This window comes from Arvicanthis niloticus, chromosome 6 (genome assembly GCF_011762505.2).
Source record: "Arvicanthis niloticus isolate mArvNil1 chromosome 6, mArvNil1.pat.X, whole genome shotgun sequence".
NCBI classification, from domain to species: Eukaryota; Metazoa; Chordata; class Mammalia; order Rodentia; family Muridae; genus Arvicanthis; species Arvicanthis niloticus.
In genome coordinates, this window is record NC_047663.1 from 41630095 (window position 1) to 41651609 (window position 21515).

Here is a 21515-nt window from a genome sequence, read left to right on the forward strand (position 1 = left end):
ATATTTGTCAGGCTGCTTTACTTTCTATGTGTCCAACTATGATTCTGTATGTATCTGCATGTACATAAGTGTAAAAGTAGGCGTGCACACGTGTGCCAGAGGACAATCTTTGGTATCCTTCCTCAGGAGCTGTGTACTGTGTATTTGAGAAAGTCTATCACTAGCCTGGAATGCTCCAAGAAAGTTAAGGTGAGGGCCAGTGAGGCTCAGGAATCCAAGAAACTGCCTCTGCCTTCCCTGAGGGGTGAGACATGCATGCCATGTCTGCACTACTTTACATGAGCTCTTAAAAGAAAAACCCAGGTCCTTCTAGCACTTTACTGGGCTAGATCTCCCCAGCTTCTCCAGCCATATCCTTCCCTACACTGCCATTACTATGGCAGAGCTGGTGGTAGGTAAGTACAGGATAATTCCTCTATTCTTTCTGCCACAGACAGCAAGCCTATGCAAATGAACTTCTACACAGATGGATGCTTGTACAACCTACAACAGGGATATGTTATATATATATGCTTTTTAGGCTAACGTAATGTTCAGCACACACTGACAAGGCAAAAGGTAAGCAGATATGAAAAGATTTGACAGAAGAGCAAAAAAATACCCCCTGAAAATACCCGAAATTGGTCCTTCTTCTGTACTTAGGGGTGGAAGAGTTTGGGATGTAGCTCAGTAGGTACAATCTTTAGTTTGATCCCTAGCAGCACAAACAAACAAACAAACAAGCAAGCAAACGAATAACAACAAAAAACAAGAAAGGCATGAAATCCTAGGTCTTTGAGGATTAAGAGTTCAAGGTCACTGTCAGCTACATAGTTCCAGGCCAGCTTAGGGTATGTGAGACCTGGATATAGAAAATGGAGAAAGGGCTGGAGAGATGGCTTAGCTGCTAAAGGCTAGGCTCACAACAATAACAACAACAACACCACAACACAAAACAAAACAAAAAAACAAGAAAAGAGAGACAATGGGGAGGGAGGGAGGGTTTGTGTAGAGAGGGAGAGCTGGTAGACAAGAGGAAGAGAAAATGCTGAAAAAGTCAGCGTCAAGGATCTTTCCTTGGGGTGGAGCCTGGTTTCCTTTAATACATCTATTACCTCTCTGGAAACGATGACATCATGTAAAAACAGAGAACTTTTTCAATGTTCTTGGCACAATGCCAACATGTGCCAACAATACCACAATGCTCTAAATAGGTTTTAGACTCATCTTCATTAAGTTTTAGAGAATTAACTAAAAATCACTTAAAACAACAAATGCAAACTCTAGTGTCCAGTAAAGCATGCTTCTTTCTTCCCATTTGATAATGGACTGTGAAATATGACAGTTCTAACTTCTGTAATCAGACAGCGTACACAATTTAGTTTCCTTTTGATATAATGTTATTTTGATATAATCCTATTTCCTACAACATCACCGAGAAAAAACAGCCCTTCTTGACAAACTTAGAAAAATGTCCACAGTCTATCTGAGACATGCTTCGTGGAAGTTAGAATGGAAAGACTTCCCACATGTGACAGGCACACACAATGCCACACGCAACACACCATAATCTGAGAGTGACTTTGACTCTAGAACACGGAGGCAGGCTCTGTACTCACGTCCACTGGGAGAGGAACCCCTGGTAGGTTATCCAGCCTCTTTCATTCGTGCAAACTGTGTTATTTACATCTGGTCCCCAAGGTATGTAAGGGAAAACTTGAAATAAATCTTTAAGTTCATCAGGTGATAAAGCACAGTCTCTGTCCTGAAGACACACAAAGAGGTAACATAACACTCACAAGCCTGAGAGAAGTCCCTAAACAACACAGCTCTTTCATCTAGCAAAACCATGCTTTGAGAAACTCATTCTAAAATAAAAACTGGCTGTGGTGGTGCATGCCTTTAATCAGAGGCAGAGGCCAGCCTACAGAGCTAATTACAGAACAGCCAGGGCTACACAGAGAATCCTTATCTCAAAATAAATAAATGAATTAATAAGTAAAATAAAATGAGAAACCTTTTTTTCTGTTTTGTATGATTGTTTTCTGAGACAATGCTGGGATTAAAGGTGCACGCCACAACTACTGGTCTTAAAATAACAACTTTTAGAAGAACTTTTATATGTTTTACTAAGACATCTCCTCACATTATAAAATAGTCTATCAGAAAACTAGACTTTTTCATCCTAAGAAAACAATAAAATGACTTAATCATTTGATTAAAAGCTTAAAGTTTGGGCAATATATCATAAACACTGGGTAGCTCAAAGGATAAAAGAAAATCATTCATAGAAAAATCCTTACTTTGTAATATTATACAAAATAACATAAAAACTATGTACATTGGAAAAGTGCAGGAGAAGACTTACCAAATCATGTTTGTCAAAGGTGCTTTGGAGAAACAAATATGCATGATGATTTAATTCAGTAGTGCAATCAGGAGGTATTTTTAGCCTGTTGATGGACAAATTTAAGAATAAATCATTAATCAAATATTAAAATTTTACTTGAGAAATGAATTTAAAAACAGAAGCAAGTATTCCTGTGAGATAAAAATACTTTCTCCTTACTCACACAGGCGATCTCAGGGAAAAGCCTCTGGGGTGGTACCACATTCCTCAGAAGAATTACTAGGAATGTTCATTCCAAAGACACATAGACATATTTTTCCTAGGTGTTATTAGGGCAGGCTGAAATAACAACTATGCAAACAATTCTGATTCTGAGATGGGATGTGGCTCAGCTGGTAGAATGCTTGTCTATGCACACAGCCCTCAGATTCATTCTACCTTATGTCTATCATCCAAACACTCAGGAGTTGGAAGCGGGAGGATCAGGCATTCAAGGGCATCTTTAACCTACACAACATCAGGCCCTATCTCAAAAAACAGAAGAACAATTTTAAAGGAGCCAGGAGATGACTCAGCAGCTAAAACCACTTGCTGAACAAGCCTGTCAACCTAAGTTTGGATCCATAAAACCATTGTTTAAAAACAGTGCCAACAGTTGCTGCTACCTTTAGTCCCAGCACTCAGGAGGCAGAGGCAGGTAGATCTCTTGAGTCAGGCCAGCCTGGTCTACAGAGAATTCCAGGGCAGCCAGGGTTACACAGAGAAATTCTGTCTCATGAAAAACTAAACAAAATAAAAAGAACAAAACAAGGGCTGGACAGCAGTTAAAAGTATCTATTGTGCTTCCAGAGGACCCAGGTTCAATTCCCAGCACCCACATGGCAACTCACAAATGCTGTAACTCCAGTTCTAGGGAATCTGACACCGTCACACAGACATACATGCAGGCAAAACACCAATCCTCATAAATAGTATCATTTAAAAAAGCCATCCTGTAGCTGTGGAACTTCACATTAGACTTTATACTTCTATTACTGAGTTCCTATAATATATTATAATATATAACACACAGAAAGAACAACAACGACAACAGCAAAAGGTCAGTATTAGGTGATGAAGAAGGCCTGAGTGCAGGATGGACAGAAACCTTTTCAGGTTTTACCTGTGTCATGGATTTTTCATTTTTTGGTGATAGATAAGTGTATAAAAATATACTCAATGGTGTAAGTCACAACTATGGGCTTAATATTAATGGCAGCATTATGAGTTGAAAAATTGAGATATTCTTTAACAAATGTCAAATGCAGTGAGCTAGGTGCTAGAGACAAAAACAAAACTTTTATGCTTCCTACCTTAGAAATTTTTGTTATTGTAGTTGTTTTTGTTTTGTTTTTTTTCAAGACAGGGTTTCTCTGTGTAGCCCTGGCTGTCCTGGAACTCACTCTGTAGACCAGGCTGGCCTCAAACTCAGAAATCCGCCTGCCTCTGCCTCCCAAGTGCTGGAATTAAAGGCGTGTGCCACCACTGCCTGGCAAGAATTATTTTTATTTATGTACTGCTTCATAACTTTTTTATTTGTTCACTTATTTTTACAACAGGATGCTATTAAGACAAGGCTGGCCTGGAGCTATACAAACCACAGTGGTCCTGGATTCTGGATCCCATCTCAGCCTTCAGTGCTGGGATGGTAGGAGTGTACTGTCAAGCCTGACTAATTTTATTTTTAGATAATGCTGCTTAGTTCATGTCAACTTGACACAACTGACTCCTGTAGAGGAGAAAGCTTCAATTGGGAAAATGCCTCCAAAAGAACAGGCTGCAGGCAAGCCTGCAGGAAAATTTCTTAGTTAGCAATTGTTGGGAGGAGTCTTGGGTGCTATAAGAAATCCGGCTGAGCAAGGCATACCAGGCAAGCTGGTAAGCAGCACCTGCCATGGCCACAACATTGACTTCTGCCTCCAGGTTTCTGCTGTTCTTGAGTTATTGTAGTAACTTCTGTTGATGATGAACTGCAAGGTGGAAATGTAAGTCAAATAAAGCTCTCCTCCCCAAGTTGCTTTGACCATGGTGTTTCATCACAGCAATAGTAACCCTGAGTAATACAACTGGCATGTAATATTTGTATTTGTCTATAGACTATAGTATTATAAATTTATATCTGATGCTAAGCACAGTAGCATACACCTTTAATCCCAGTACTAAGGAGAGAGAGACTGGCAGAGATCCGTGAATTCAAGCCTAGCCTGGTCTACACAGTGAGTTACAGGCCAGTACTGGCTTTCTAGAAAGGAAAAATCTTACCTAGATAGAATGTATAATGATAAAATCATAGTAATTAGTACCTCTATCTCCTCAAATACCATCCTGTCTACATGTTAGACATCATTAGACATCTTTTCTCCAGTGGTTTTGAAATGTCTATCATTACAAACTCTAGTTACCTTACTATGCTACATAGAACAGAAAAATCTCTTGCCGGGCGGTGGTGGCGAATGCCTTTAATCCCAGCACTTGGGAGGCAGAGGCAGGTGGATTTCTGAGTTGGAGGCCAGCCTGGTCTACAGAATGAGTTCCAGGACAGCCAGGGCTACACAGAGAAACCCTGTCTCGAAAAACAAAAACAAAACAAACAAACAAAAAAAAACAGTGGCTGTTCTTATTTGTGACCTGGGTCCAGTTTCCAGCACCAGCATGGCTGAACACAACTGTCTATTACCAGTTCCAAGGGATCAAATACTCTCCCTTGCCCCCCAGTGGGCACCAGCACACTTGTGAGGCACACACATACATGCAAACATTCATGCACATGAAAAAAACTTTAAAAAATATTTTATCCTGCTTTATGGCTGGATAAATATTAAGTACTTATTAAATATTAAAGAACTATATTCATACAGCACTTTAACATTTCTTTCTTTCTTAAGTGCGTGTATGTTCAGTGTGGGGGCACATGTAGTAGAGATCAGAAGACAACTATGTAGAGTCAGTTCAAGCCTTTAACTTTATGTGGATTCTGGAGCTTGAACTCAGGGAACCAGGCTTCATGAGAAGCATCTTCATTTGCTGAGCTACTTTACTCGCCCACAAGTGGCTCTGAATTGTGGCTCTTGTGAGCAGCGCTGCAGTAGACAGTCGAGCGCAGGCATGTCTCCTATGATTCCATTTCTGTGACTTATGATGTAAGCAGTGAGAATGGTGGGCCATACAGGTCATACAAACGCTATGGTTGGGTTTCTGAGACTCCACCTCCTGCACACTGTGTTCACCAGGGATGTGCTCATCTGTGTTACGACATCACTGCATCAGAAGTCTGTCTCACTCTGCATCCTTCACTGTTTGCTTGCTTGTTTCCTTTTGGCTCTGTTACACTTATAGCTCCCTAATTCTAAGGAATCATATTCAAGTGGGAAGTGCCAAGGGCATTTTTAGGACAAGGTGTGTGTGTGTGTGTGTGTGTGTGTGTGTGAGAGAGAGAGAGAGAGAGAAGGAGGGAGGGAGGGAGGGAGGGAGAGAGAGAGAGAGAGAGAGAGAGAGAGAGAGAGAGAGAGGTGAATGCAGGTACATATAGGGTTAGGTTAGGGTTCCATTGACTAGGAGTTGCAGGAGGTTATGAGCCACCTGATCTAACTGCTGGGAACTGAACTCAGGTCCTCTGCAGAGGCAGCAGTTTTTAACCCCTAAGCCATCTCTCCAGTCCTCAGAAGCAACTTCTTAAAAGAGTAGTAATTAGGGGCTAAAGATGCTCTGTAGGTAAGAGCACTGGTTGCTCATCTAGAGGATCCTAGACATCCATATGGTGGCTCACAACCATTTGCTGTAATTCCAGTTCCAGGGGATCTAATGCCCTCTTCTAACCTCTATGGTCACCAGACATACACATGGTGGTGCACAGACATGCATCAGCCAAAAGATCCATACAAACAAAAATAAAATTAAAGTGGCAACTGGAACTGAAGCCATAACTCAGTGGGTTCAAATCCCCAGCCACCATGTAAAAAGTGGGATGTGCTAACATAAGAAACTATAACATCAGGCTGGAGAAACAGCTCAGCAGTTAAGAGCACTGACTGCTCTTCCAGAGGACCTGAGTTCAATTTCCAGCAACCACATGGTGGCTCACAATCATCTGTAATGGGGATCTGACTTCTGGTGTGTCTGAAGACAGCGACAGTGTACTTATATATAAGGAAGGAAAGGGAGGGAGGGAGGGAGGGAGGGAGGGCGGGAGGGAGGGAGGGACGGACTCTAGTACTGGGTGGGGGTGGAGTGCAAAGAGGAGTATCAGGGGACTTGCTGGCTTGCCAGACTTGCTCCAGGTTCAGTCAGAAACCATGTCCCTCCAAAAATGAGTAGCAGACTGATGGAGCAGGATATCCAATGTTCTCTTCTGGCCTCACACTCACATGAAACAGAGCCCTCACAGTAATAAATAATCAATCTCCTGCAGAATGTATCCATCCATGTAAATAGTATAGGAAAGAAAACTTTGTAAAGGGTCCCAGGATAAACTCATTCATTCAGTATGTATTGAAATACTGTGTTAAACTTTAGCCAACATTCAGTTCCTTAAGTTTCAACCTAGGACATATTAATAATAGACCAAAATCTGATTAGAAAAATACTCTGGCTCCTTGACAATGAAGAAAATTAAAGAATTTTTTTCTGAACCATTACACAGATAGCTGGGGGTGCAATTCTTAGACAAAGACATGATACCTCAATGGTAATATACAACTAAAAGGTAAAGAGGAAAGGTCAGAAATATTTGAGCCATGGCTCAATTATTCAAGCCACAATTCCTGAGAGAAAAAAAGAGGCACCCAGGAGCAGGCAGTCTCTCCTGGGAGGACATCCCTGAGCCCACATTTAAACACATAAGACTCAAACAGCTGGGCAGTAGTAGCACACACCTATAATCCCAGCACTTGGGAGGCAGAGGCAGGCAGATTTCTGAGTTCGAGGCCAGCCTGGTCTACAGAGTGAGTTCCAGGACAGCCCGGGCTATACAGAGAAACCCTGTCTCGAAAAAACAAAAACAAAAACAAAAACAAAAACAACAACAACAAAAAAAAACAAAACAAAAAAAAACCTGATGTGAACTGAAAACAAGCCATAAAAGAAACAATAAAGAAATAATAGAAATAAAGAAACGATAAAGGAGGAAATTGTGAAGTAACATTTTTCTCATCTTGTGACTCTAAAACTATGATTACCTGGTATCTTTTTTTAACCTTATCTTCAATAGAAGTTTTTAAAAGGATTAGTAAAGTTAGGTATAGTGTCACAAATCTGTAATCCCAACACTTGGAAAACAGAGGCAGACAGATCTCTGTGAGTTCAAGGCCAGCCTGCTCTATACAGTAAGAACCTATCTTAAAACAACAACAACAAAAAAATTCAACTAAGTAAATAAACAGTGTTTCTGCTATATTAAGTACTAGCTTTCAGCTGTGGGTGATTTTGCTCATGAGTGGACACATTTACTTATCACAACTATTTGAAGAGGTATTGCTGTCCTTCAAGGATCTGCTCACAGACAATATCCACAATAATTTTCTGGCCTGGCAGTGTTGGCATACTCCTTTAGTCCCAGCACTTGGTTAGGCAGAGGCAGGCGAATCTCTAAAAGTTCCAGGCCAGCCTGGTCTACAGAGTGAGTTCCAAGTCAGCCACAATAGAGAGACTCAAAAATTCACTGTTCTAAAATGTTCAGTGTGCCAAAGTTGAGAAACTACCTATAATTCTGAATTAGTCACGAGACCCTTAAAAGTATGCATATATTAAATAAAATAATATAAAGTGAAATAAATTAGAAAGCTGAGGTACATACAAGGGGAATAAATACTCAGGCGTCAGATCCAGGTCATCATCATAACCAAATCGTCGGAGCACAGTCCAAGTAGTCTCATGCCTCCCCCTCTGGATAAAAAGTGTATGTAAAAAGAGAAAACCTGAAATAAAGTAAATCAGTAAATACAGCTGATGTGAACACTGCAACTGTGCCAGGGAGAAAAGCAAAGGACGGGAGCTAGGGCTGGGAGAACCCGTGTACTAGATTCACAGAGAGCAAAACAGTCCTCAGAGGTCTGCAAGAGAACGCATTCCAGACTCATTTTCCATAACACTCAGCTCAGCAAGAGCAAGAAATGGACAAAGGGACAAAGTTACACCCCAAGGAACACACTGACAGCCAGAGACACATGATGAAAAATGAGAATAGTGTACAAGTCTCCTGGCTTACTTCTCTAATGAAAAATTTTAGGTTTTCAGTTCATTTTTTTTACTACACCATGACTCAGCAACATACTCAACAAGGAACACTAAAATTGGTAAATCTGACTTATATATACAGTCCCTCCAAGTAGTTTTTGCCAAAAGACTGCTTAAGAGTACTAAGATGTTTGTTACATACATCTCTTTCCCTCAAATAGATTTCTGTAATATCTTATCTAGCCAATTTCCCTACCTGTTCTTTACGATGACAGTAAAGATAATAATCTCTTACCAATTCTAACATTTCCTTAATGTATAAGTAATTCTATTTGATAAATATTAAAGTTGAGGGGTGGGGAGTGGGCTAGAAATACACCTGAGTGGCAGAATTCTTGCTCCACATGAGTGAGGGCCTGGGTTCCCAGCCCCTCGGGAGGAAGTGATGAAAAACACCAGCCCTACCTCTGAGCGTCAGCCCACTGTCAGCCACACCATCACTTAAGTGCTTTCTAACCACATTCTTGACATCTTCCAGCGCTTGCGGAGCTAAAGGGGTGTTGAAACAAATTCTCTAGCAAAAACATAAAATAAAATACATTTAAAAACAAACCAGAATATAAATCTATGAAGAATATAAAACACTGATAATCTACAAAATCAAAGACCTACAACCAAAAGAAACAAGTTAGTGCTGCCTCTATTTCCTATTATTTAAGTGAAATGTGTTATATTCAAAGAAAGAAACCGGCAGCACTCCGAGTTCTGTTCCAGAAACACAGAGATCTTTGTGTGGTCACATAATACAAACCCCAGAAAGCAAAGAAATTTAGAGTTCACCATTCTTCATACACCCACTGAATACCATGACATCAAATTATCAAAGACTCCATTCCTAGGAATAAGAGGCTTTTTATATCTTGAGATTTATTAGTTGGGTGTGATAGTTTTACAGATAAGAGAAGGAGTTGCTTAGTGCTTACTGTTGATTAAACTGATAATTCTTAATCTGGAGCTGAAACAGCTACCTGAAAGAAGTTGAGTTCAGCATCATTCAGAGTGCCGTCATTATCTTGATCAGATATTTTAAATATACGAGTGAGGGCTTTTATACAAGCTGGTTTCATCTATACAACAAGGAGAAATGAAACAATTTTTTAAAATACAATTTTCACAAACAACACTAAGAAAACTTGTGATAGTTTTTACACCAAAAACTGGTAACATGAAACAATGAACTACAGAAAAGCTACTCAAAACATTCTATGGTTATGCCATCTCATCAATCCTTTAAACTGCTTTAATCTTATGTGCATGCCATGGTGCTTAGGTGGAAGTCAGAGGCCAACTCCGTCAGGGTCTAGAGCCTGCTTCTGGGGATTCTCCTGTCTTTGCTTTCCCTCTTGACAGAGGAAAAGAAGGATGATAGACCCAGGCTTCATGTGAGTTCTGAGGATGTGAACTCAAGGGCCCCTCACACTGGTACAGCAGACACTTTACCCCCAGCAACCTTTTCTTACTTTATATTTTGAGCCAAGGTCTTACTTATTTGTACAAGCTTAGCCTCCCAAGTACCTGGGATTGCACACCTGGCCCAGCATGGCCAGCAAGGCCCATGGCTTTTATTATAACCTCATTCTCTTGCATTCTCTCTTTCTTTCTCCTCTCCTTCTCTCCCTCCTACCAGCCTTCCTGCCCTTGCATGGCCAGCAAAGCCAAAACTTTTATGATATTCTTCACACCCTCTTTCCTGAGACATGGTCTTACAATAATATAGCTCAGCCTGGTCTCAAACTTTGAGTTATTTTGCCTCAGCCTCCTGAGTGCTGAGATTACAAGCACACACCATTATCCCTGGTTTGTTCTTGATCTCCACCCACCTGTGTGTGTATACGTATACACACACACACACACACACACACACACACACACACACACACAGCATCAAACCCAGGGCTTCCCATTAAATAAGCATTGAGTCATAATCTCAGCTCAAGGAACTCAATACTTTGATTCATTCCATGCATATGTTAAAGTTCAGTATAAATGAAATTATTCATAAATAGGTTTAAAAAAATCACAGGTTAGTAAGTATATAACTTTTACTAACTTGATATTGTAATATTATTTACATTTTGAAAGTGAATTTTGTCTTTTGAGATTTGTAAAACATATAAGTAATGGTGACAGAAATTTATTTTGGCAACCTTCTTAATTATCTTAGGATATATAAAGGACAAACTACCTGGTTACCTAAAAATAAGGTTCACAGGGCTAGTGAGACAGCTCAGTCAGTACTTTCAGAAGCATGTGGACCAGAGTTTAAATCCACAGAAGCCACATAAAAGCCTGGCACAATGACCCATGCCTGTAAACATAGTGTTGGAGACAGGCAGATCCTAGGCATGCTGGCCAGCCAGTCTAGATGAAACAGCAGATTGTTTACTGAGAGAGCCTGTCTCAAAAAGTATGATGGAAAAGCAATTGAGGAAAGACATGCTGACATTAATCTTTGGACACACACACACACACACACACACACACACACACACACCCCACAAAGATCCACAGGCTTCTACCAGGTAATCATTGCCAATAATACTTAAAAAGCAAGCCAGCCAGCCAGCCAGAAAGGAGAGAAGGAAGGAAGGAAGGAAGGAAGGAAGGAAGGAAGGAAGGAAGGAAGGAAGGAAGGAAGGAAGGAAGGGAAAGAAAAGACTTCTGGAGACAGTGATGTAGAGCAGAGGTAGAATGCTTGAATAACATGCCTGAAGCTATGGATTCAATCACCCACACTATGTAGGAAAAAAAATAACACAAAGATATTTATCTATTCATCTATTTATTTATTTAGAAACAAGATTCTTCTATGTGTCCCTGGCTGTCCTGGAATCTGCTATGTAGACCAGGCTGGCTTTGAACTCATAAAGATCCACCCGCTTCTGCCTTCCAAGAGCTGGGATTAAAGGAGTGTACCACATCACACGTGGCACAAAGATTTCTGAAGTTTATTTAAACTTGAAGGTAGGCTCATTCACAACATCCCCCTCCTCAGTAAGAGTATATCATATTCAATATAAATTCCAATAATCTCTTTAATGTCATTTTCAGTATAGTAGTGTCATAAAGACTGCTTATTGTGTTTTACCTTTGGTTTCTGGAGGTTGAATCAGAGAAAATCAGATTGTATAGTGAAAAAAACATACTAATTTTTTTTTTTTTTTTTTTTTTTTGGCTTTTCGAGACAGGGTTTCTCTGTATAGCCCTGGCTGTCCTGGAACTCACTCTGTAGACCAGGCTGGCCTCGAACTCAGAAATCCGCCTGCCTCTGCCTCCCAAGTGCTGGGATTAAAGGCGTGCGCCACCACCGCCCAGCAAAACATATTAATTTATAATGTCATTCCTATGACCAGCCAGAGCAAAACAGCAACAATAGTTGTGACCATAATATGAAACTGAATGTAAGAGTTTTGGGCTAGCAAAATGTCTCAGTAGGGTACTGCCTGTAAGCCTAATGAATGGAGTTAGACCATTAGGACTGACATGGTGAAAGAGAACCAACTCCCAAACGTTATCTTCTAACCTCTACACTCACCCACACACAGACACACATACAAATACAAACACACACACACACACACACACACACACACTCGTGTGCATACATACAAATAAATGGGGGGAGGAAATTATTTTTAGAAGAATGGTTTTTTATTATTTTTAATTGTATGTTTGTCTGTGTGTAGGTATATGCACATGAGTACGGGTGCTGGATCCCCCTGGAGCACAGTTATAGGTAGCTGTGAGACACTACAAGTGGGTACTGGGAACTGAACTCTGGTCCTATACAGAAAGAATAATACATGCTCTTAACCTCTCAGCTTATCTCTCCAGCCACCACCCCCCCAAAATTTTTTTAACAAAAAAATAGATTAAAAATTTTTCTAAGCTGGGCAGTGGTGGCACACGCCTTTAATCCCAGCGCTTGGGAGGCAGAGACAGGTGGATTTCTGAGTTCGAGACCAGCCTGGTCTCGAACACAGAGTGAGTTCCAGGACAGCCAAAGCTACACAGAGAAACCCTGTCTTGAAAAACAAACAAACAAACAAACAAAAATTTCCAAAAAGGAAATACTTTTCTTACAATAACCTGAACTTTTGTTTTAAATGGTCTCTCAGAGAGAGCTACTTGATATATTGAGACAGTTTTAACAAGATAGAAAGAAATGAGAAAAATAAGTCAATTAGAAGAGCATATTGGCTAAAACTTCTTTTGTGAGGCTATCAAATGGACTATAAAGATTACATTGTTATATTTTGTTGTCCTTCTGGGAAAGCATGAAGTCCTGAGTTCAATCCCCAGCACCTGTGTAAAGACTGGGCCCTGGGACTGGAGCCTGTAATTCCAGTGATGGGAGACAGAGAGAGAGACAGGAGGTCTTTGGGCATCGGTGGCCAGCCAGTGTAACCCAATGGCCGGCTTCAGATTTAGTGAGACTCTGTTTCAAAAACTAAGATGGAGCACAACTGAGAAAACAATGTCCACCCCAGTCTCCAGATATATATGCATACACATATACACACACTAACACTATACCAGACAGACAGACGGGGACACACACACACAGAGTCTTTTAATAATCTAAATATTTCCAAATATAGCAGTAGCTAGAATGATATACAAAACAGAATTTCCAGCCATGGCTACTAAGACCTTGCCTTACCCACAAGGAAAAAAATCCCTATTAAGACAACACCTTAGAGCACTTTAGTTTCTAAACCATTTCAGACTTTGATAGAAAAACACATTGTTACTTATATTTCATCTGATTACTAATATTAGTTTTGTTTTTGTTTTGTTTGTTTTTTGTTGTTTGTTTTTCAAGACAGGGTTTCTCTGCATATCCCTGGCTGGCCTAGAACATCCTCTGTAGACCACCTCACAGAGATCTACCTGCCTGTCTCCAGAGTACTGGGATTAAAGTCATGGGCATGGTACTATTATTACATTTTTTAAGGCTAGCTCTCAAAACATAGACACTCAAGGTCATAAAAATCCTTCATATATCTTTTTTTAAAACTCTAGTGTAAGCTTAAACTTAAAGCTTGTACACATATAAAACAATATATAGTCAAAAATTTGAGATTTTTGTATGTTATTTTATTAATTACTTAGATACACCTGAGAACTGAGGAGCAGATGGTGTCATGCCCAGGCTTTACTGAGGGACTGGGGGACAGGCGGGGATCAGCAGATTAGCAGAACTAATAATAGGCCTAAAAGCAGAGCAAAGGTGAAAGAGTTCAGAAGACACTAAGACGGAATACAATGTATCACTGGGGTAAAGACCTCAGGCAAATCCCCATAATTGAAAAACATTTTCTAAATTTCCCTGACTATAAAATATATGCACCTAGCTGGACTGGAAAAAAAATGTATTTTTAACCAGCTAACCTTGGTGAGATAAGTCTAGGAAACACTAGGTTAAGGATAAGTTTGAAAAACTAAAGGAATTATAAACTAGGAATAATGTTCCCTCTTAAAAGAGTTTTGTTTTATTTTTTAGCCTATCTATACTGCCAAATACTGATACAAGTATGTTTTTGGTTTGCTTCTTTCTTTCTCTTTCTCTATTTCTCTTTCTTTCTCTTTCTTTCAGGATAAGTTTGAAAAACTAAAGGAATTATAAACTAGGAATAATGTTCCCTCTTAAAAGAGTTTTGTTTTATTTTTTAGCCTATCTATACTGCCAAATACTGATACAAGTATGTTTTTGGTTTGCTTCTTTCTTTCTCTTTCTCTATTTCTCTTTCTTTCTCTTTCTCTATTTCTCTTTCTTTCTCTTTCTTTCTTTCTTTCTCTCTCTCTCTCTCTCTCTCTCTCTCTCTCTCTCTCTCTCTCTCTCTCTCTCTCTCTCTCTCTCTCATTTTGAAACATGGCCTATCTCCCGGGAGGTGGCAAACGCCTTTAATCCCAGCACTTGGGAGGCAGAGGCAGGCGGATTTCTGAGTTCAAGGCCAGCCTGGTCTACAGAGTGAGTTCCAGGACAGCCAGGACTACACAGAGAAACCCTGTCTTGAAAAACCAAAAAAAAAAAAAAAAAAAAAAAAAAAAAAAAAAAAACCAAAAAAAAAAAACCAAAAAAAAAAAGAAAAAGAAAGAAAGAAAAAAACAAACAAACAAACAAACATGGCCTATCTATGTAGTCCTGTCCTAGAACTCACTCTGTAGACCAGGCTGGCCTCAAAGTCAGATCCTTGTGTCTCTGTCTCTTTAGTCATGGGATTTAAAGTATGCACCTCCATTCATGGCTGGCTGCATAATATGTTGTGGTTTTTATTACTATTGTCTTTATTTCTTTACTGGTGGTGGGGGAGCATGACTGTGCACATGCTTGGAGATCAGAGGACAAACCTTCAAAGTCGGTTCTCTCCTTCCACCATGCAGGTCCTAGAGAGGGCTTGAACTCAGGCTGGGAGGCTTAGTGGCAAGGGTCCTTACACAATGAGATAGCTCACCAGCCCCACAAACATGATTTTAATTAGGAAAATCCATCCTTTGGAAGGCATCTATAGAGATGTATTAGACTCTTTGGCATCTACCTTTTTAGGATGTGACTAAACTGCAGATTCATCAGTTCTAGTTAGAGGTCTAGGAGAAAATTAACTATGGTGTCAGATGGACTGTAAAATTTGGAAATTTCCTTGGAATTACATCAAAGCTTGAAAAACAATGTTGCAACTATAGCTTTGCTACTGAAATCTCCTTGCTGCTTGCCTTGTGTTGGAATGGGGTGTGGCATTTGGGAACCCTCACAGCATATGTCTGTGTAGTTAAGTGGTGCACTAGGCAGCAGCCAGGCTGGACAGAACTAAACAGCACTGCTCAAACTGCCCATGGCTGACACAGACATAAATAAACAAGGATGGCTGATATGTAATCTAAATATAATATCATTTTTATATACCACAAAATATAATTCCTTTGATTTTTTTCAAAACTTAAAAACACAGTAAATGTACTTATACCTCAAAGGTTGTACAAAATTAATAATAGGCCAAGTTTTGCTAATGGGTCTCAATTTGCTAACTACTCAATAATATTATAAACTGTAAGATTTTATTAATTTATATGTGTGTATGTGCATGTGTCTGTCTACAGGCCATGTACATGTGGGTACCTGAAAAGGACAAATGATGTGGAATTAGGATCTGAACTCAGAAGGCAAGGAAATACTTCCTTCTGGAAGGTAAGGAAGTAAGCCCCAAAATTTTATTTCTTAAAAATAACACCTCAGGCTGGGTATTTGGTGCACATCTTTAATCCCAGCACTTGTGACTTGAGGCCAGTCTGGACTACAAATTTGAGTTCTAGGACAGCCAGAGCTACATGTCTCAAAAAGCAACAAAAACCAAACAAACACTCAGGGTTGGAGAGTTAGCTCAGCAGTTAAGAGTGCGTGTTGTTTTTGCAGAGGACCCAGGTTTAGTTCCCAGCACCCACATGGTGGCTCGCAATCATCTGTCACACTAATTGCAAAGGATCTGACATTCTCTCCTTACCTTCTCAAGGTCCAGGCATACACAAATTACTCATACATATAAATAATAAGGCTAGAGTCATCAGAAAGGAAGGAGTCTCAACTGAGAAGGTCTCCATAAGATCCAGGTACAAGGGATTTTCTTAGTTACTTATCAGTGAGGAAGGGCCCAGCCCACTGTGGGTAGTACCATCTCCTGGCTGGTAATCCTAGGCTCTATAAGAAAGCAGGCTAAACAAGTCATGTAAAGCAAGCCAGCAAGTAGCACCCTACCATGGCCTCTGCATCAGCTCCTGCCTCCAGGTTCCTGGCCTGTGTAAATTCCAATCCTGACTTCCTTTGGTGATGAATAGCAACGTGAAAGTGTCAGCTGAATGAATAAACCCTTTCCTCCCCAACTCACTTTTTTGTTATGATGTTTTGTTGCTGCCAATTAAGTTAGGGTTTGTTGAAACCCTAAGTAAATCTAAAAATTAAAAAACAAACCAAACAAAGCAAATGACTCGGGCTGGGTGGTGGTGGCATAAGCCTTTAATCCCAGCACTTTGAAGACAGAGGCAGGCAAATTGTGAGTTTGAGGCCAGCCTGGTCTACTGAGAGTTCTAAGACAACCAAGGATATCTAGAGACAGAAACTCTGTCTCAATCCAAAAAGAAAAACACTTGTATGTGAACAATCTAATATTACAGGCAGGAGCCCATTCATAATAGTCAAAAGGAATAACTGACCTCAGCAGACATGAGAAGATAAAAAAAAATAAATAATAAGAGTGGTTACTTTCATATGATGAAATTTTATTTAACTAGAAGAAATTAAATGTACACTACAGCATGAGTAAGCTTTGAATACATGGAGCTGGTGAGAGAAAAATAAAAGCTATTCATTGATGATTCCACTGACAGGAAATGTCCAGGACAAAATATACCAGTAGCTGCCAGTGGCAAAGAGAGTGGGGGGGTGTTTGCTAATGGTTACAAGGTTTCTCTGGGGAATGAAAGGCACTGGAGTTAAGAGGTGCATAATCTTCTGAATATACATACACATACATATATGTGCATGGGGTGGGGGTGGGGAGGAAGAAAGCCAATAAGGTAAGAGTAAGATTACTTGAAGAAACTGAAAAACACATTTTCCTTTGTAGACAGTACACATCTGTGGAAATAAGATCTCCATAGATTTTATACATACATACATACACACATACATGTGTGTGTGTAATTTTATGTATATAATCACTTAAATGTATGTCTGAAAGAGGTAAACTTTGTGTTACATATCTAAAAAAGTCAGTTTTAAGTTTATTGTAACATTTTATTAAATTCTGGATATTTCTCAATAGAATTATTATACTTCTTAGCTATGAAAGAGTATATTCAACTTGCCACATGTACCCATAACAAAAACTACAAGAGGCCCAAGAATATAGCACACTGGCTTACTCACTTACTCACTCTGAGATCAACTACTGACAGAATACAAAACAACAACAACACAAAAACAAAACCGTTACCCAAGCTTTTGTTTAGATTCATAGATTTTCAGGCTGGTGAGATGGATTCATGAGTCAAGAAACTTGATATCAAGCCTGCCAGCGAGTATGGGACCCAAATAGTGGAAAGAGAGAACTGACTCAGAAGCCGTCCTGTGACCCCTACAGGCATGGCATGGTACACACCCACCTCATGAGATGAATAAATGGACCATCAAAAAAGTTCATAAGTTTTATAGATGTAAAGTAAGTGTCATGGTTTGAATATGCTTGGTCCAGGGAGTGGCACTATTAGGAGGTGTGGTCTTGTTGAAGTAGGTGTGTCACTGTGGGCATGGGCTATAAGACCTTCATCCTAGCTGCCTAGAAGCCAGTCTTCCACTAGCAGCCTTCAGATGAAGATGTAGAACTCTCAGTTCCTCCTGCACCATGCCTGCCTGGATGCTGCCATGCTTTTGCCTTGATGATAATGGACTGAACCTCTGAACCTGTAAGCCAATCCAATTAAATGGTGTCCTTTATAAGACTTGCCTTGGTCATAGCATCTGTTCACAGCAGTAAAACCCTAACTAAGACAGTAAGTAAACCATTAACAAAGTTTAAGCTGTTTTCTTAGTGCTGCAGGGTCTGTATATTAATGGTACCACAGGAACCAATACTTAAACAGGAAGCTTATGAAGACACAATGTCAGTGTCATACTGAGCTGGAACAAACAATTTAGCAACTTAATAAACAACACAACCAAATTTCAATAACTTCATCTTAATAAAATGCTAAACATTACGAAAACCCACTACCATACTGGAATTCCTGTATCATTCAGGCCCACAGAACACAGCCTGGGGTTACCTCTTTCTCCTCTGGGCAGTACAGAGGCCCTGTAGGATGAAGAACAGCTTTCTGTGCATAATAAAACAGCTCTGAGATATTCTTTAGGTTTTTTGCTGAACACTAAAAAAAAAAAAAAAAATTAGTTTTTATGTTCTGAAATCAACTATGATAGCCAAAAACAATTTTTAAAATGTTAGCATACAATATTCCTCTTATAGAACTTTTCCCACTCTTATTAAATTTCCTTATTATTTCCTTATTATTTTTTGTTTGTTCCAGTTTTGTTTTTTGTTTTGTTTTGGCTACACTCAGCTTTAGTGGGGTGGGGGTGGGGAGGAAGAAAACCAATATAAGGTAAGAGTACCTTCCTTGAAGAAACCGAAAACACATTTTCCTCTGTAGACAGTACCAAGATCTCCATAGAGCTCAAGAGGAAAACTGTCAATTTCTCTGCTTTATTTGGTTTATATGACTTCACAATGAACAGAAAATTTACCCCATCCCCCATAATCTTCGCTCCCATTCAAAGTCTCCAATTATAGAGCATTCACCAGCACATTTCCAAACTAAAGCATGAGACATACCTCCACACAGGTTTCTATTTCTGTATATTGGTTCATAATCGGAAGGATGGTCTCCATACTACTATATTCCACCAGATCAGATTTGTTCCCAACCAATATCAAAGGCAGCCTAAAATGAATATGACATTAATGCAATAAAGAAAACATAAGATGTGAGATTTGTATTTTAACTCATGTCATTACCCATTCTAGTTAAATTCCCATCGTAAGTTTTCTAATAAGGTCAAACCAAGGCCCCCAGATAGTAGGTTCATTCAGTCAGTCATCTCGGATTTAAAGAATATCTGTTTTAAGTCACACACTCTTCTAAGTACTAAAGACCTTAAGAAAAAGGTTCCTCAGGGGTTGGAGAGGTAGCTTATTTGCTAAGAGCACTAGCTGCTCTTCCAGAGTTCAACTCCCAGAGCCCACATGGTAGTTCAAACTGTCTGTAACTCCAGTTCTAGGGGAATCTGACATTCTCACATAGACATACATGCAGATAAAATACCAATGGACACTTATGATAAATAAAAAAAAAAAAATTAAAGCCAGGTGGTGGTGGCATATGCCTTTAATCCCAATATTGGAAGGCAGAGGCAGGCAGATCTCTAAGTCTCTCTGGTCTACAGAGTAGGTTTTAGGACAGCCAGTGCTATACAGAGAAGCCCTGTCTCAAAAAAAAACAACTAAACAAAAAATATCCCTCTCATTCTAAGAGTGAAAACTGAACTGAACAGGGAGGTCCAAACAAAATTAAAGGGAGGGATATGATCATAAAACTTCTCTTTACTAGGTAGCATCTGAGCCAAGTATTGAGGGATTATATGGAATCTGCCATATGGAGAGCAGAGAGAACTAGCTGGGAAGAGAGCGCATGACCATCCTGGTGGGGTCGAGAACAGGAGAGGTATGCCAGAATGGATGGACAAGGAGAAGGTCGGGTGGGTTAGATTGAGGATGAAAGGCCAGACATACCAGGATTTCTAAGCTGTGGTAAGAAATACAGGTTTTATCATTAGTATAAATAAGAAGCTAGTGAAAAGGTAAGTAGGGGTGAAGCCTGATCTAGTCAATGCTTTTATTTTTTATTATTGCTATTTTTAATGTATCTGATACCACTGAACTCAGGATTTAAGTTTTTGTTTTGTTTTAGTTTCTGCACATATGTATGTGTACCATGTACATGCCTGGCACCCAAAGAAGTCAGAAGGAGGTATTGAATCCCAAGAACTAGAATTACAGAGAGTTGTTAGCCACCATGTGGGTGCTCAAAATCAAATCTGGATCTTCTGGAAGAGCAGCCATTACTCTTAACTGCTTAGCTAGCATCCTAGCACTAATTAATACATTAAAATGTGATCTGCTATATTTCAGAGATATATAGTGAAGTATTTACAACTTGGTGTGATGTCTATTTGCTTCAAAATGGTCCCGATGGTAAAAATAAACAAGATTGGTCCTGAATTAACTGTTGAATCTGGGTAACAGATTCATTACACTATTCTCTATTTGTTTTATGTGTGAATTTTGTCATTAAGAAAAAGCCTTAGCTCCGGGCTGTGGTGGCGTACACCTTTAATCCTAGTACTCAGGAGGCAGAGGCAGGAGGATTTCTGAGTTCAAGGCCAGCCTGGTCTGCAGAGTGACCAGGACAGCCAGGGCTAAACAGAGAAACCCTGTCTCAAACCCCCCCAGCCCCCCAAAAATAGAAAGGCCTTGGCCAATAACTCTCACAAATATGGTGAATGTTCCCAAGACTATCAGACTCTGCAAGAAATGTAAACACTAGCCTCATAAAATGACACAGTTCAAGAAGGTGAAAGAATCTTTGCATGCCCAGGGAAAGGGGCATTATGACAGGAAATGGATTGGCTATGGTGGGCAGACTAAGCTTATTTTCCACACAGACATTATTATGCTGAGGCTTGAGCCTGACTGCAGATTTAAGAGGATGTGGAAGGCAATAAGAAGAGAAAGAGCCAAGCGATTCAGTTCTATAATGATTTTAGGGAGCGTGTGTGTGTGTGTGTGTGTGTGTGTGTGTGTTTTTCCAGGAAGGACTTTTCTGAATATCCCTGAATTTCCTGGGATTCCCTCTGTAGATCAGGCTGGCCTGGAACTCAGAGCTCTGCCTGCCTCTGTATCCTGAGAGCTGGAAAGAGCAGACAAGTGAGCAAAACACATTCTCTGACAGAGAGCAGACTGAAAATTTAAAGATCTTGTTTTATTTAAGTGAAATCTGAGAGGTCTATAGGAAATCTAAATGGGTTATCAAAGATAACTGATTAGTGGAGACTGTTACATGTAAGTCCTAAAGGACAGCTTGGAACAAAACAAATCATTTTACTAGACTCCAGGCTCTCAACACTAACTCCTGCAGCATTTACTTTAGCATCCTTACCCTCAGTGTGATTTTTATTGCTTATATTGCCCAAGAACAGGCTCCTAACAAGATTAGGAAGAATTAGGAAACATGATAGTTTATTGTTTAAAAAAGTCTAAGCTCAAGTCCAAGTTTATCAATTCTAAAGTCCAGGCTAAAATGGAGG

General features: G+C 39.8%; 1 protein-coding gene across 6 annotated transcripts in view; it reads right to left on the bottom strand.

Annotated features, from left to right (window-relative positions):
• Rhot1 (ras homolog family member T1) overlaps positions 1-21515 on the bottom strand; it is a 67683-nt gene that overhangs the window by 20583 nt on the left and 25585 nt on the right. For all 6 annotated transcript variants that reach the window (XM_034504896.1, XM_034504895.1, XM_034504897.1 and 3 more), the window contains exons 7-13: positions 18985-19093; positions 18419-18520; positions 9568-9666; positions 9005-9113; positions 8160-8280; positions 2348-2432; positions 1599-1744 (exon numbers count right to left, since the gene is read on the bottom strand). In XM_034504896.1, coding sequence (XP_034360787.1) covers positions 1599-1744; positions 2348-2432; positions 8160-8280; positions 9005-9113; positions 9568-9666; positions 18419-18520; positions 18985-19093 — 771 coding nt within the window. The remainder of the gene's footprint in view (positions 1-1598; positions 1745-2347; positions 2433-8159; positions 8281-9004; positions 9114-9567; positions 9667-18418; positions 18521-18984; positions 19094-21515) is intronic.